General features: G+C 36.9%; 2 protein-coding genes across 9 annotated transcripts in view; one reads left to right on the forward strand and one right to left on the reverse strand.

Moving 5' to 3' along the window:
* ENO4 (enolase 4) overlaps nucleotides 1–12,030 on the forward strand; it is a 22,662-nt gene extending 10,632 nt beyond the window's left edge. For 6 of the 7 annotated variants that reach the window (XM_083844146.1, XM_083844144.1, XM_083844147.1 and 3 more), the window contains 7 exons: nucleotides 129–191; nucleotides 2,581–2,748; nucleotides 4,156–4,281; nucleotides 6,486–6,681; nucleotides 7,679–7,746; nucleotides 8,285–8,402; nucleotides 10,273–12,030. In XM_083844146.1, coding sequence (XP_083700272.1) covers nucleotides 129–191; nucleotides 2,581–2,748; nucleotides 4,156–4,281; nucleotides 6,486–6,681; nucleotides 7,679–7,746; nucleotides 8,285–8,402; nucleotides 10,273–10,448 — 915 coding nt within the window. In that variant the 3' untranslated portion in view covers nucleotides 10,449–12,030. The remainder of the gene's footprint in view (nucleotides 1–128; nucleotides 192–2,580; nucleotides 2,749–4,155; nucleotides 4,282–6,485; nucleotides 6,682–7,678; nucleotides 7,747–8,284; nucleotides 8,403–10,272) is intronic. The other variant, XM_083844148.1, reaches the window with a different exon arrangement.
* Nucleotides 11,033–17,294, reverse strand: part of SHTN1 (shootin 1) — a 61,655-nt gene continuing 55,393 nt past the window's right edge. For both annotated transcript variants that reach the window (XM_083844143.1, XM_083844142.1), the window contains one exon: nucleotides 11,033–12,990. In XM_083844143.1, the coding sequence (XP_083700269.1) occupies nucleotides 12,777–12,990 (214 nt within the window). In that variant the 3' untranslated portion in view covers nucleotides 11,033–12,776. The remainder of the gene's footprint in view (nucleotides 12,991–17,294) is intronic.

A 17,294-nucleotide genomic window follows, 5' to 3' on the forward strand; every position in this document is an offset into this window, starting at 1 on the left:
TCTTTAGACCAAAATTTAGACTTTTGGTCTAAAAAATAGAGATTTTTTAAAATCTGATATCTCTTTGTAATTTTGGGGCTTTTCCATGGCATTTTTTCATTGTTTCTTTCTTCCTACCTTCCCAACAGCCCGGTCCTCAACTAGCAGACAATAAGAAAGGCAAAGCACCTAATACAGGGAAGAAAGCTCCGGTAAGAAAAGAGATTTTCATTTTAAGCCTTCAACAAGGTATTAACAACAGCAGGGAACCAAAATGTTCTTAAGAAATGAAACATTAATCTACATTACCACTTTGGGAAGGTCAAGGCAAGACTTTTAAATACTCCAAATGGCCATATTTTACATGGTAATTTAGATGCCTCTGACTATACCTTGCCTTCTTGTAGAACATTAACAGAAAGGGAATTCTTCTGGAACCTAGACATTTTTCTTACCTTGTTAAGTCATCCAAATGTGGGCCTGTAGCACCAGCAGAATACATGCCCTTTGTTCTTGTAAGCCCGAAACTATTACCTGTAAGACTTGCATATTGTGCTCTTTGCTACCTCTGGAAACAACTCCCATCTTAGTCATGCTACATTAAGTTTCCAGTTCCTGTGTGAGGTTATCGATAATGGCAGATAGGAACAAGTAGCTGAAGGGCAGCACTTGCAGTAGTGGCAGGGCATTATTTTATCTGATTCAAATGATCTTTGTTGTTGTTTTTATTGTTGTTTGTTTACGTTAAAATCTGTAATTTATTGATGAGTTTTCAAAAAAATAGACGGAAATGTCATGTTGGTTTTGCTTTCCTTTCTGAGCTAATTAAAATATTATCAGGTAAGAACTGCTGCGTTTGTGGAGTATACAAGACAGGATGAGCAGAAGTTTTCAAACAGTTTTGTCGCTTAAACCACACAAAATCTGTCATCGCTAATCAGCTGGCCACTATTTTTCTGGTGGTTAATTTCCACATTCTTATCTCTCTGTGTACTGCAGTAGCAAGCTAAAGTAATTCTTAAGGTAAACCTAAGAAAGCGATGCATTAGATTCTCTGAAAAAAAGAATTTATTTCAATAGGAGAAAACTGAAGGAGATAGAAGTGGGACTGAATTTTAAAGTGATAAAAACATCATGCTAATTTGATTTTATTTTTTTTTTTGAGGAAAAAAAGGACAAATGACAAAATAGGCGGTGAAAGAAATCATTTAAACAAGAATTTGCACCTTTTTTTTTCAGTATGTTGGTGTCCTAGAATGAAGGACTGGTTACTAAAGTTTCCTAGGCTTTTCTTTATAATAGCGAAAACTTCATTTTAGTCAGACTTATTTTGAGGCTGAAACAATTGAATAACTGATGTTTTGAGCATTTATGGTGCAGCCCTATCATATATGAAATGTTTAAATATATTTTTTAAAAGCACATTTAAAAATAGTTGTCATATCTTAAATCTTTTTCTTTGTTTTGTTGGTTTGTTTGATCACCTATGGGCCTTTTGCTTGTTTAAATATTTAATGCTAGAAAGCAGTTGTTTAGGTTATAGAAGTCAAGACTGTGGAAAAATGTTTTGTAAAGATAAACAGTGCTTTTAATAGAATGCAACAAGGTGCATCATATGGGGACAAATCACATAAAAAAGCAAACTTAAGTGCTATGTCACGTTAAATGCAGGAAGAGTACACCATCTATTACTGTCTATTGCAGCAACGTAGTGCTCCAAGTCAAATAGATTCTTTCTCCCTTCTTGCAGATTGCTACAGAATGATTTCATACCAATCTGACCAGAGGTTTCTTTCTACATTTTTTTATATGAAGGAACATTCATATGAAGGTCTCTGTTCTGTCCACTCTACTTAGTTCTCTAGCTCTTGTCAAAACTGGTGCCTTCCGAATGACTTCTCCAGACAAACACAGGATTTTACCCTGTTGCTTTCTGGGCAACTTGGTGTTATTCTTTATAATCCCAAATCCACAGACTTTCACAGTCAAAATCAGTGTTTGAAAACTTGCAGAGAAAAAAAAAATACAGAACACATGAAACATTTGCTCAATGCAAATCTGATCATGGCTTTTTACAGGAATACTGTTCTCGAGGCAGACAACTCAATACTGCTGTGCTAGAGGTATTTCCCCTCTATGAAATTTGTTCCTTCCAGAATACTTGGAACATTCCAGTATTTCTTGAGCATCCTAGAAAGGCAATATCAAAGTTGTCATTGAGGATGAATGAGTAAAAGCAGTTTAAAACTGGAGAATATATTTCTGTGGTAAAGGGATGCTCCATAGCACCAGAAGCTTTTCCACAGTATCCATGACAATTCGGTGATTGTTAGGTGTGCCTTGAAAATGATTTTGTAAACCAGTACTGGCCATATAAAAATGGGAACTACATGACTAGACACAGTTCCAAGGATGATTTGTTTTCTATCTATTAGCGCTTGGTAACCCCTCATTCATAGAGAATTGTCCTTAAAGTTCCTAATGCAATTTGTGAGAACAGATTTATATTTTGATGACTGAAGGCAGGTTGTACTGACAGTGAATACATATGTAAGTATTATTTATGTGTAAATAAATAGATTATTTTTGTTTTATTTCCAGCCACCACCCTTAAAAAGAGTATCACACTTAGGCTGCCTAATAACAGCATGGGATAATCTAGAACAACCTCTACTCCTAATGCAAACAGCTTGCAACAACATAGGTCTGGAGCTAGGAACAGACATGTATTTAGCAATAAATTGTGCTGCTCATGAATTAATGGATTACGTAAGTTATTTTCAGTATATGTTTTGTTGTTTTATTTTAAAGAAATAGTTATTTGTTAACAATTTACTATTGTATTGCAAACTCACTTAGAAGCTTCCAAATCTGTTTTCCACAAGCAAACCAAAAGTTTTGTCTCAGCATTTATAAATTGTCTTTGAATCAGTCCTGCAAACGTAGCAGATACATTACTGGATTGTAAGAGCAAGGAGACAAGCCATGCTGACCTCCTTCCAGTCGCCCAGTGCAGTGGGAGCTGTGAGAACGCTGACACGCATTCCTCCTCTGCAGCTGTACCAGCATACTGATGCACCTTGCCTGGAATAAGGCTCAGTGGACCAAGGCAACCCCCCGTTATGCCTTGTGTCCTGCCTGCAAAAATCTGTTACTTTCATGATTTAACCTTTACATTCGAGTGACGTAAGCCTGCCTGCATCAGCCAGCTTTATTCCTTTTCTCTGTTTATTAATTTTTCAAGATTTTTTTTTTTAAGATAAAGTGTATTTATCTCCAGCTGAAGTCCTCGTGTTCTTGCCCCTATTTCCAAGATCAATCTTTTTTTTTTCCTTTTTTTTTTAAGCAGAAAAAGAAACTTGCTATTCTATTTGGTTTAGTATTTCGTGAGATTTTGCATGTTTAGGTGTACTGTATCAGCAAATCTTCTACTAGTAGTATATTTTGTGAAACAGTGTTGCTCTCCTGACAGTTTATGATGTCTTAATCCTATTTCAGAATGATTGAAATCTTAATGAATGAATTATCAGTAATAATTATCAGCAATTCTGTAACTTTGTTATTGTACTGTTAAAGTCAGTAAAGCAGTGTTTTTTCTGGCACAATTTGACAGTGCCAGTGACCCTTAATCATCCTCATATGTTGCAGCTTATACTTCCCATAATGGTTAGACTAGTTGAAAACTTTTTTTTTTTTCTCTGAGAGGACAAAGAAGCAAGGAAAGGTATTGTCTTATTTTTGAGTACTGAGGGTATGTTCCATTCTCACAGCAATATTTTTAATGAAAATGAGAAATAAGAATTAACTTTTTTTTTTTAAACACAAAGATTTCTCATACAAGATATAATAAAAATATCAAGTACTGCCAATTTTATGACAAAGTTGTGTAAAACTGTCAGCATTGCCTAGAAAGTGCTGGAAGAGATCTCCCTTGTTTCGGGAATGATACCTTTGGCATGAGACCACTGCAACGTACTGTTACTGTAAGCAAATATTTCTGTAACAATGTGCACACAGACATAGAATAAAGTAGACAAGTGAATATGCGCTTATTGAAGAACACACAATGCACTGCCTTCATGGAGACACTAGTGTTACAAGACCTGCAAGCTTACATTACTAATCTGTTTTTTGAAGTATTACCACTCTTATCTTTTACACTTTTTACTTTACTAGGTTAAAGGAAAATATGAAATACTTACTGGAACATTCAAAAGTCCTGATGAAATGGTTGACGTGTATGTGGAACTGATTAATAAATTTCCTTCTATTATTGCATTAGTAGATCCCTTAAGGAAAGAGGTAAGATAGTTTATGTGAGACCAGTGAATTTTTCACATTTTTACAAAACATACAAAATATGAAGCTTCTGTTTTTAGAGTGTTTAAGTACAGAAATACCAGTATAAAAAAGGGTAGGTAATAATTCATTTGCATATCTGTAATTGGCAACAACATTTTTCTATATGTTTGACCTAATTCCTGATAGAAAATAATCTTGGCACGAACAGAATATGGATAGTACAAATATTTTAAGGAATAACAGGAAAATGCTTTTTTTTTTATCTGATTCTGCTTGCTAAACCACAGTCCTTTTTATTACATTTTCCTTCTTATTTAAGTAAATAATTAAAATTGTATTGTAAAATCAAATTACAAAATTCAAGTAATATATAAATGTTATTACATTAAACAGGAGAAACTAAAAATTTGGACATGGTTATATGTTTCTTAGAACAACTGAAAAAAATTCACATCACAGCTATTCTTTACAATTGAGATTTATACCCGAAGCCAGAACAAACCTGTAACTGGCACCATTGCCAGCAGAATTTTAAAAGTGTATTTTATCACTGTGATCAAAGTTCGAGGGGTTAATCAAGTGTTGGCAACAGATTAAAACAATAAAGTAGAATACTCTTAAGCATGTTACCAGGTTATTGATAGATGAAAGAAATTGCACAACCTCAAATATAAGCATTTATGCATACAATTCAGCTTCCATATATTACACAAAAAGATAAAAATGTAATTGAAGCAGAAGCTACAATTGTGACCTAGATTCTACAGCTGCACAACTTAATAAAAACTTATTCTTGCTGTGGAATTGTACACCTTTTTTTTTTTTAAACATAAAATACATGACTTTTGTTTTTCTTACAAAAAAAATAACATGATGAGTATGAATGAAGGGGGAACCAAGGTGTCTTTATGAATCTGCCAAGTGCCTGAATCACTAATTCTGAAACAGATGATCTGCAAAATCTAGTTTTTAGCTGAAACTTTAAAAGCTTATTTTTCAAATATCGGTGTATGTTATTACCTTACTCTAGGTAGCCTTGCTTCCCTGCACTGTTTCAAACTGACTTCTATATTCCAAAACACCAGATTATTCCCCACTCCTACCAGGGCTGCAAACTTTCTTGAAAATTCTTATGAAAAAATATAGTTGCACTAGGAAAATCTGCAGAAGAATTGCAACAGATAGTGAAGTAAAGTTTGAAATAGAGTACTGTTAAGGAAAACGCCTCTCCTCCTCCCCTCCTCAGAAATCTGCAGTTTACCTAAGCTACATCCTTGCCACAGATAATTAGGTCCTTGAGGATTAGCCCTGGTACCAGTTCAGCAATTCCAGACAGCAGACCACTTTAGTGCTTAAATTTAAGCATTTGTCCATGCATCAAAAACTTCATTTTCTGTTACATATGGGCTTGAAAGCTTCATAAGAATGGACTTTCATACAGATTGCAAGTATATAGGTACAAATTTCTGTGATCCACACACCAAGAATTATCCCTATCAGAATTATTAACTAGAAAATTAATGTTTTTAATATGAGAACTTTGCATGCTGTGGACATAAAGAAAAAATAATTTGTAAATTTCTTATTTCAAATTATTTACTTATTTTTATCCTCTATTTCTCTTTAAATCTCGGTGCATTAAAATCAAGAAACAAAGCTCCTAAAAAATGGAGCTTTGCTAGAAAGAGAGTGTTGTATTTAGCTGTTCCCTGCAGGTCTGATCATCCTCTCCTCATATCTGTCACTGAGCCTATGGCTGCCTCCTGTTTCCTTATTTTATATTCAAATAAAGATTATGACACTTCACATATTATCACAATAATGAGACCTTTAAATAAAACAATGGAAAATTATTTTATAGTCCATGAAAAAATAAATACAATTCAGGAAAGGTGATTAAAATAGCAAACTCATACAAATAATTTGAAATATTTAAAACTGTGCCTGTGTGCAACTAGCTTTGATTAATTCCAGATTAGAAGATTTGTTTTCCAGCAAAATCTTAAAATTCAAACAAAATTCCTGTATTTTATTTTTGTTTGGTTGACAGATTTAAAATATAAAATATATGCTTATAGTGGAGAGTATCTTTAGCATTAAAGCCAAACTAATTTTGTATTTTATTTTTTAATTTTTAGCTCAATTAGGATTTGCATTCATTTTGTTGTTTTAAACTGCAGATATTTACTTGATTGTTTATGCAGGACAGACAACAATGGAATAACATTTGTTGTGCTCTTGGTTCCAAATGTTACCTGATTGCTGAAGATGCTGCCACAAATATTTCCAAACTTAAAATAGACCAGAGCATGAACGTACCGATGTGCAGTGGTGTTGTCCTAAAATATATTAATCAAACCAAAGTATCAGACCTCATAGAATTTACTGGACTTCTGGACGGTGAGTAGAGGAGTTAAAATGCTTGCTTTCAAACCCTACAAGTCAATAAATAGTGTTGCTACATCCATAAATATTACATATTTTTATTTAATAATCACCACTTCAAATTTAGAAAGCGTTTGTCAGAAGAAACTAAAATTCATGTTTTGATTCACAAATCTGTGTTCGCGAGCTTAAAACAGGACGCAGGCTTCAACTATAGCAAGTTAATATATTGTGGATGTTTTGAATGTGGATGCCCTTTGACACTGCAGATAAGTGTTGTACAGCTAGATAATAGAATTTAAATAAAACAAATGATCTGAATAACAATAATCTGAATTTTGACTAATATTAGCATTAATAACTAAGAAACCCAAACAAGTCCAAAATGTTTAAAACTGCAGTTTACATAGATTATTGACTACATATTATTGAGCCTTTGTGGTAACAGTACTTGTGCAGTTTCATATGTAAGATTTCTCTTTGTAGTTTTTTTTTTTTTTTTTTTTTTATTTACCTTTATAGCCAAGGAATAGATGGACAAATTTAATGTATCCAATTTTATAATTTCCTTCTCCTTATTCCTTCAAAAAGCTCAAAATAACTATATCAAAGCGAGTAAATAGCAATCTAAACATTTCATGCAGTCATGAGGGTAAACGTATAGTGAAGAAAAATCATTACTATAGTAAAGAGCATATTTAAAATAAATAGAACAGCCTCCTGGCTTGTAGAATACGTTACCAGAAACATCAGCTAGAGATAAGATGTAGGATAGCATGTTAGATATTCCCTTATCCATGCTGAAAATAAAACAAAATGTACTGTTAATGCCATAGTGGTAGCAAACTAATATAGTCTACATTTTTATGAGATGGGTTTCATTGGTTTTACTCCTGTTTGCATTTAACCACAAAATGCCCAAAGGGGGGAGGAAAAAAAAAAGAAGTCCAATTTATGTGTCGAATTTATAAAATATATACTAATGAAGGTTTTACACTTCTGTTATATATAGGTCAAAGACATATTACCATATTAGGAAGTCCAGATGGAGAATCTTCTGATGATAGCCTTGTGGATCTGGTAAGTATTGAAAGCTGTTCAATTGCAGAATTGCCAAAATACTGCTTTTAACATGAACTATTTTTTTTTAGGAGAAAGCCTGTTTCTGTGTGAGAAAGAAACAACATTTTACGAAATGGGCTTTTTCTAGAGTTGCTTTTGTCCCCCCACAGAGAGCTAATTGAGTCTGAAGAGAACACACAGTAAATTTGCCAAATCAGGGAGTATATTCAAAAGTGCATAGAATCTATTTGGTTGCATTAGTTTATAAAAAAAAGTGAGTTAAAACATTTCTGAATGGTAATAATACTATATCTAAAAAAATTTAACAGTGATAATATTTAGTCTTTTGTATTAAAGCTACATTTACAAATAAAATTTCCTATTGTATGCCAGTGAAAATTATTGTTTGTATCCAGCAAGTCTTTCATCAAGGACATTTATTATTTGTAAAAAGATAAGATTGTTAAGTTAGAAGTAGGATACCGTGTATAATAATTACAAATGACATCACTTCCCAAACCATATAGTTTTAAAATACGCACTTTCTTGTTTTAAGGCTGTTGGACTGGGTGCCAGGTTTATCAAGTTGGGAGGTCTTTCCCGTGGAGAAAGGGTGACCAAATACAACCGCCTTCTTGCTATAGAGGAAGAACTGGCCAAGAATAGAACGCTACGTATGAGCTTCTTTCTTACTTTGTTTTCAGCTTGCAATGAATACGAGAACAAAGATTGGAGGGAGAATGATTGAAACTGCACCACAGGAGGAAAGCGAAATCAAAAGACTATAAATAAGCGCTGACAAAAAAAACCTAGGATAGCACTTGCCACAATGTATATTGTTGTCCTAATGGATTATCTGTTTACTGAATGTTAAAATAGACTCCTTCTTGAGGAGTAGCCTACATTAAGCCTTTTTCCAGAATTAATTGGTAGGAGTCTTGAAGCCCACGATGCAAAAGGAACGAAACAAAAACCACGCATATAACTCCAAAAAGCTGCCAAAATGGAATTTTAGGGCAAATACCCCACCTCCCTCAAGCCCCTAAACATATATTGCTAACAAAATGTCATTTCACAACCCCTTTGTGTTCCACGTCCCGCAAAATGTGTTTGGAAAGCTACAGTTGCATGGGTAAGCACGAAATAAAACCCAAGAAAAATCCAAGTTGAGGATGCACATTCAGCCTTAGCCACTTGTATGCATCTGTCTGCATTTCATGATCTGCATATTCTTTATACACCATTTTCTATGCTGTTAAATACTTAACTGGTCATTAGAGCCACTTCTCCCTTGCTCAGGTATCAATGAAGACAGAATAAAAGGATACAGGCTTGAGGGGAAGGAGGGGAAGAAATGAAGGAAAGGGTTTGCACAAATTTATTATGGCTAAGTAAAAGAAAAACGAAGGAGAATTAAGTCATTTGATCTTGTTTCTCATCATTTTGTGTTCTGTGAGTAGCATATCCGCATTTCACATGCAAACATTATATAACAAAGTATTTTTTATAAAATACTGAAAAGTATTACGAATTTTGGAAATCTCCCATTTGCTCATTTATAGTCATTATAAAAAAACAGAAAAATTCATTTGGATGAGTTTCACAGAATGTTTTCAAAAGCAAGACATATCATTATAAACAACTGTGACCTTGAACTGCCTCAACAATATTAATATATTCCCTATTCAAATGGAGGTAGTCTAAACAAAAGAGCTCGAGTTTGACAAATATTTAAAACTATATCTCATAAAATGAAATAGCATCAATTCCTGAGACCGTTAATCATTTGGCAGAAATAAAATCCAGTAACTAAATCAACAGCAGGGAAATATTGAGATGGCATGTCTGAGCCGCATACCAAACTCTTCATTTGGCTGGGCTGCGAGCTACAAAATACACTGGAGAGCTGAGCAGTAGAGGACTCTGTAAGTGGTGCGTAGCTGGGAGGTGACATTGACCCATCAGGAGTCCCCCCAGGACTGAGTGAAGCAGGCCTGCAGCTGGGCCCGGGAGCACCACAACAACAGGAGCCCTCAGCTCTGCCTGCTGCCACGCAGACACAGACAGCCGATGGGAACCTTTGCAGGAGGTGCAGAGGAAGAAGGATGTTAAAAAAAAAAATAAATAAATAAATAAAAATAAAAAGGGGGGCAGCAAGAGCCAAGGTGGAAAACAGCAAGGTGAGATGATTAGCGAAGAAGGGACCACAATAAATACCCGGCTCAGGCTGTAGCGAATCATAGAATGGTTTGGGTTGGAAGCAACCTTAAAGACCATCTGGTTCCAACCCTCTGCCTTCCACTAGGCCAGGTTGCCCAGAGCCCCATCCAACCTGGCCTGCACTATGTCCTCTTCCTGCAAAGTGCAGCAGTGCTGCTCCCTTATTTCTTAGGCCCAGACTTCTAATGGTGTTTAGAGACTTGTGTAAGCATCGTGTGGAAGTTTTTTTTCTAAAAAAAAAATTCTGAGTGCATCAGAGAACATTTCAAGAAACTAAATTTCAGCAAACGTAAGAACAGGCTTCTTTTTTCTCTTTTGTTACAGGGTTTGAAGCAAATTTTGAGTTTACTGATTTTGCTGAAGAAACACAGCCAGAAAAAGAACTGTCTGATGTAATTCCTCCCCCAGCGCAGGATTCGTTGCCTCCACAGCTCTCTCAGCCAGCCCTGCAGGTTCACAGTTTGCCTGCACATCTCCCAAATAACAACACACTAACCTAGGTTGCCCCCCAAATTAACTTTTGGGTAAATTTCTGAAAATTAATTTTGGTAAGGAACTCATATATTGGCTGCTACTCAATCAATTTATTTTCAAGTACTTCAGCTAAAAATTTTAAGCATTCAAATATTAGCTTCTTTTCCCAGGAGACCATTACTTCCAGCTGAAACCAAGATAACTGAACAGTGACTACAGTTTGAAAATACTGCAAAATTCTGTGCTGTATTTACAAGTTGACCAAACAAATACTTCTGTGTTAACTTCAAAACTAAATGTTTGTTTTGAGAAAGTAGAGATCTCTCTCCACACAAAGAGTAAGCTATTGACAAACAGTAAAAAAAACACATTTTACAAAAAACAAAGGCCTTGACTGTTTTGCTGCTCCAGCCCCTCCCCACCCCCCCGCACAACCTCAATGCTGCTCTTAGATCTAGCCTACAAGGGAAATTTTGCTCCAGTTCTAGCTAGCTATCAATACAAGTGCATCAGTGCAAACCCCAAATGTAGGGCACAAAGCTGTAATTTGCATCAATAGGAAGCCTGCTTCAGTCTGAGGCAGGGAATAACAAGTCAACTTCACAAGGTCTGGGAAACTTGTCAGTAGTCTTTTTAATAAGCAACAGTGAAAAGATAAATAAATAATTTATATCGTAGGTAACAAATAGTTTAAAAGAATTTTTTGAAACTTCTGGTTTTGAATAATTTGAAAATTTTAACATATAATACAGCAGTAGTAATTTGAGGAAAAATACATATATAAAATGTTGCATTTAAAATTCAATGTAACAGATACGTAAGTGAAAAATTAACCACCAAAACCACCGCTGCCCTCCAGAAAGCAAGGTATCAAATAAGGAGACAAATTTCCCTAAGTTTAGGAATTAAACATATTCAGTAATTAGATCAAATCCAAGATTTTTCTTAGCAAACATGCAAAAACACCAGAAAAGATGTGAAACTACCACATTCGTTACTATCATTTTATTTTCAGGAAAAGCACCAGACAACTGCATGCAGAGCCAAACTAACAAACTCAGAACATTCATCCTTCAATACTATCAATGTTTCAATTCATTAAATAAAAAATAACCCAAGTGCATTCAGGTACGTGACCACCCAATTTTCAGTTACACCGATCTTCCTTAGGTAAATCCCTGATTACATTTGTTTGTTCATTATAAAAGAATGCGATACCACGTTGGATTTAAAAAGAAACTACAATGGCAAGTGAACTGGCAGTGCAGCAGATCAGTTAGGTACCTATCTCACTGTCTTCATAGGGAATAAGGGCTGAGGGAAAGTGGAATTTGTGCTACCAAATACAGAAATCTAGCAGAAATCTAGAGTGTTACCAAATGAAGATCTTAATGCCAGCGCTCCGTACTAGGTTCAAAGCAAAGGCGTCTGTATTAATGTTACTGGGTTTTACCTGGGAGTTCTCAAAAATGTTGATTCCAAAGTCCATACTCATGGGAGCCTAGGATAACTTTTTGCAGCAGCACATGCAGATTCCAGCTGCATCAGTACCAAACTGCTACATCAGACTAAAACAAAAAAAAAAAATCAAAAAAAAAAGAAAAACAGGAGATAAATCCTCCTTTGAAGAAGTGCTAATCCAAATAAGAGCACCGGTCTCTATCCACAAACTTCTGCCGTTGGCTGTTGTTACCAGAAGTCTTGGTACCAAAGAGACATGCCGCACTGCCTCTGCTTTTCAGTCTGTGGGCTAGCTCTCTACTGGGGAAACTGAAACAGAAGTGTTATGCTTGTGCTTTCAATTTCATCAAAGTGGCCTCTGTGGAGAAGGCAGAAAGGAGACCTACAAGACCTTGTTTTAGGTAGGTATCAAAGTATTCTTAAAGCAATGTGTCTAAAACCTGTTTGTTTTTGTTTTTTTTTAATAATACCCCTGTACTAAAGCTGAGGTGAGTGTAATCACCTTCGTAAGGTCTAACCCAAAGCCTGACCAATTCAAGAGGGATGCAAGGGGCTTCCGGCAGGCTTTGGAATGGTCCTTTAACGAAGGATCTTCTCAATAAAAGAATAATTAAAAAAGCCTTTTTCAAACACAGTTTTAAGAAAAAGGAAGGTAACGGTCAATATCTAAGAAAACATTAACCATACCTGCAAAACTAAAATGGGAAAGGGAGTTTGAGCGATACATAGTTGTTTAACACTAATGCTTGTAACAAAGCTGCATACGAAAGACCATTTCAACCTGCATTACTGAAAACTTTGGAGCACAGACTGTAGCCCCTAGTAACACACCTAAGCAATTTACATGTCCAGATAATGATTCCCCAAAGTTACGGCCTTTTTCAGAACAGGTTTCAACAGTTAGAACTGTCGTCTATCTCTTTCATTTTCTCTACGTTAGTTTCTTTAGGTAGTGGCTTGCTTTTTTCTTCTTTTGTTTTGTTCTGATGCGGTGTGTTTTCAGACATCCGATCCCCACCGGTGGCAACAGGATCTAAAACTACAATGGATTCTGTCCCTTTTTCACTACTAGAAGCTTTTCTTGTGGATTCCATATGACTAGGTGATCTAAAGGAAAAAGAATAAATACATGAATACAGATAGCAATTCACGTATTTAGGAGAAACAATATAAATATACAGAAAAGCATTTCTATTATTAGTAGCGTATGTGACCAGAATTGGTCCACTAGCCTAGTGAACGGATAATAAATCTATTACACATTACAGCCCCTACATACAGGTAGCAGTGCACAAAATGCAACATTCACATTTCCTGAATCAATTAAGCTAGCCCTGTAAGATATTTAACAATAGAAACAAACTTAGACTATGAAAGAGTAATTTTAAAGATAATGTTAAGAATTTCTTTTCACTCTGCTCATCTCAGAGCTGCATTTAGGTTGCCCATGTCCAACACAGCAGCTGCACCCAGCGAAAATGCTACCAGTTTCTGTCACCTAGAGGTACTGGTCCTGCAGCCTGGAAGAACACGGCTTCTTCTCCACGCCTGCATCCCCGAGCAGCTTGCACAGGCGCTCACTAGCCTGCACCCTACTGCATGACAGGGAGCTAGAGGCAGCACAACCAGATTTTCTGCTGCAGCTCAGCACCAACAGGCTGCCAGTGGTCTCACTGGGAGTGAGTGCAAACCATTTCTGAAAATTCACCACTGGATTTGCTGAAATACAGAGGGGCTTTAGACCTACGTTGCCTACTTCAGAACGGGGCTGTGTCTCGATTGCTTGCAGCACAAGTTCTTGCAGAGGAAAAGCCCTCTGAGCGAGGAAGGAAAGGTCAGAGGCACCAGGGTTATTTGTTGAGGCTGGCATGAACACAAAAAGCATTTGTTTATATTCAAAAGCTTTGTACTAGTGTTGAAAATGTGCAGGTAAACCCTTAGATTAGCTAGAATAGACCAACGCAAAGCAAGGCAAACAGGCAAAGCCTGACCTGAATGAAGGTGTCACAAGCCAGGGTGTTCCCCACGCCACCTGCAGGCTGCCCGCAGGACCCACCTTGCCATTCGGGCAGGCAGACAGCTTACACGCGTGGGCTTACACTTGCCCTTCCTCATGGTTTCAGGGCACGTTGGCCCTATATACCTGTGGGCACGTAACCCGACGTGCTTGGAGATGCTCCACAGGGCAGTGACACCTGCACACTCAGCACCTCTTCAGATAGGTAGGGCCTTACGCTGTGGTACGGGTACAGGACAGACGTCTGCACTGACGCGGCTACAGCCACCAAAATGGAGCGGTGCAGAAACCTTAGCGTAGACAGGTCCTACACGGGCACGTGGTTCAGCTCTCATGGGAAGCCGAACTGAAGAGTTGCTGAATGCAACCGTATTTAGTAGTTCAGAGGGTTTTTTTTTTGTTTAATTATTATTTTTCATGCTTACTCATAAGGAATGGCCTTCCATACTGCTAAGATAACACTCTTGAAAGGAAAAAGTAGAATCAACTGGAGGCCAAAGAAAGAAATTCATCTAGTGGATCCATCTGCTGTGAACTGCCCTTTATTGTGACAGTCTTTGTCCTAGAGAAAACGACAAAGAGAAGAGAGGTCACCCCACTCAACAACTGGAGCATGGGGTTGAGAGTGTGCTGGCTCTCTCTACCTGAGTGGGAGAGAGAAAATGTACGGGTTAAAAATACGTAAATGATCACAGAAACCACAGTCGCTGCACTTTCCATTTCAGAAAGAATTTACTCAGTTTGCTGCTGAGATGTACTGGATGTATCAAATGAAATTCCACGTTCAAGCTTTAATTACAAGAATTGTCTCTTAACATTAGAACTTTGGTATAAGTTAATTAATTCAGAAATTGGCGCTAATAGATACAGTTTCAGGCTCATTTGATTATCATCAGAAGCTAGTGATTTCATACGGCAAATAATGCTTATTTTATGCAAAAGTTGCCAATCATTCCGGAAAATACAAGGTGGAGTATTTTGAATGTTACAGCAAATTAAACTTTTTAAAGCAGTGTAACCAGAAGAGGGTTATTTTAAAAAGTGCTACCTCTGAAAAGCTGATTGCCCAACACTATAAAAATGGTCAAAGCCATAAATGCCAAGTTCATTTTTATTTCACTTTGGAGGTAACTATCTTTCAAATCCCAACAGCTGGACTATTTAATACAATCTGGTGAATCAAAGTATAATTCTTCACTGGGCTCACAGTGGGGAGTCTGCATTAGTGTATGGCAGCATTCCAACAACTGATGCACAGCCAAGCGCTCTGAAGTCTGTTTCAGTTATAACAAAAATGGATAAAACGGCAATCATATTTACCACCTTCAAAGGACAGAAAAATGAAAGATGTCGATATAAAGTAGTTTAATGGAGAAAACCAGTGATTAAATCAGCGTTTCAAGCATAAAAATAAGAATTACTATTCAGACTTGGTTGTACCAGCATTCCCTTCTTCAAATCCTTTACACTGTTGCAGCACCAGCCTGACAGTGCTCCTGTCAGAGCTGAGGTATTGTTAAAATTATTAACCCTATTTATCAGGTATTCATAGCTCCTTTTCTATAGTTGTCAAGAGCAGAATGCAGGCATAATAAAGTTTCAGTGCAAGAATGAACATAATTTTGGAGCCCTCTTTCAAAAAAAACCTGTTTTTGCTGCTACAAATAAAGCTTGCAAAAGCAATTAGTATAGATGGAGTTAGCCACAGTGCTGAACAATTACAAATTTGTCCAGCCAAGGTAGCTCTATCGAGCTCTATACAAAACTCTTCCCTCATTAAGATTGTTAACGTTGTTATCAGTACTCCTGTTACTTGTCCAGTTATAGATTTAAGCCAGAAACTGAGACCCTGGTTCTATGGTACTCATTCATACATAAAAATATATGCAGGCTTACAAACAATGATGACAAAATTCTGTACTGTGAAATCCAGATTTGGATAATAAATGCATTTGAGATCAACTGTATAGGATATGCAGAGTCCCATGCAGCTTTGACAAGGACTGCTTGTGATGTAAGAGTATCAAAAGCATTATTTTCCATTCATACAGTTACAGAAGATATAAAAATAAAGGGTTACGACCGACGGGCTACCTGTGAACTCGTGCTACTGTGCCTTTTGTAAATAATTTATAGCAGGAGAACAAAAGGACAAACTAAGGATTGGATTGTCAACTGAGACCTGGATTTCCTTTGTTTTCTCGGGTTAATATTATAACCTTAGTATTATTTAACCTTGCTTGGTGCTCTATTCATGAAATCATTGAACGTATTTCCATCAGAAACCAGAACTTCATGTAAGTTTCACCAACATTTTTTGAATGAAGTCTCATCCAAGGCTAAAGGAAACCATTCAAAGAAAACACTGTAGGAAAATCTGTTTTATACACCATATATAGAAAATAGTGGCAAAAATCCTTTTCAGCAAAGACTGGTTTTGCAAGTACACCGTTAAGCACGTGGAACTGAAGGTTGGTACTCTGCCTGGAACCTAGGCTAGCATGAGGTAATTTCGGATAGAAAAGCCAACATTAGCATGCCGTCAAATCAGTACTCTGCCTTTCAGCAAGGTCCCTACTGAAATACCTGTAATCTCTCTTCAAAGCCAAGCTGCTTTTAAACCCCAAATAAAACGCAACCAGAGCTGTTCCTCCCTGCCCAAAAGATGAGATTCGAGGCATTAAGTTAATTTGTCACTTGCTCACCACCAGCTGCATCTTCAATAAAGCTTAAAAACCAGGGCTACGTGCCAACCACAGCTTGTTACCTGGCTAAGTGCCGCCCGCCTTGACCCCACCGTTCCTGTTTTCCTACAAGATCCCCATAGCTGAAGACAAACACCACTCGTGCAACAAAGCACTTACACTTACTACAAGGAAAAGTGGAAACGCTCATCTCCACCAGCCTCTGACCTGGTGCAGCACCACAGGGCACCGCTCCAGACTCTGCTCACCCCACCGCCACCCCAGGAGCCTGCCAGACACCAGCAGTTGGTTTTGTCCTCCTCAAAAACTTGCACTGAGAATAAAAGCTAAATATGTGTTTATTAAATACTTCAGGATTTTTAACATAGCAACGGAATGCGAGAGGCCCAAAGGCTAAAACCAAACAATGGTAAGGAATACACCCATTACAAGCCTGAAAAGTCTTAGAGAAACAACAACAAAATCCATCCATTTGTCAAATGCAAGTTGCAGGGGACACAAACCATGACACTAGTGAACAAGCCTGTTGGTTCCCTCCTACGACAGGGTATAATGCTGGGTATTTATGAAGGAAGCACAAGGAACTTTCTCCATTTCAGGAATGCCTCTGCTAAACCCAGCTGAGTAGAAGTGGTCAACACAGCAGTGAACAGAATGTGCCTGTAGATCTTTAGTATGGCAGATCAAGT

The sequence above is a fragment of the Anser anser genome (assembly GCF_964211835.1).
Source record: "Anser anser genome assembly, chromosome: 7".
NCBI classification, from domain to species: Eukaryota; Metazoa; Chordata; class Aves; order Anseriformes; family Anatidae; genus Anser; species Anser anser.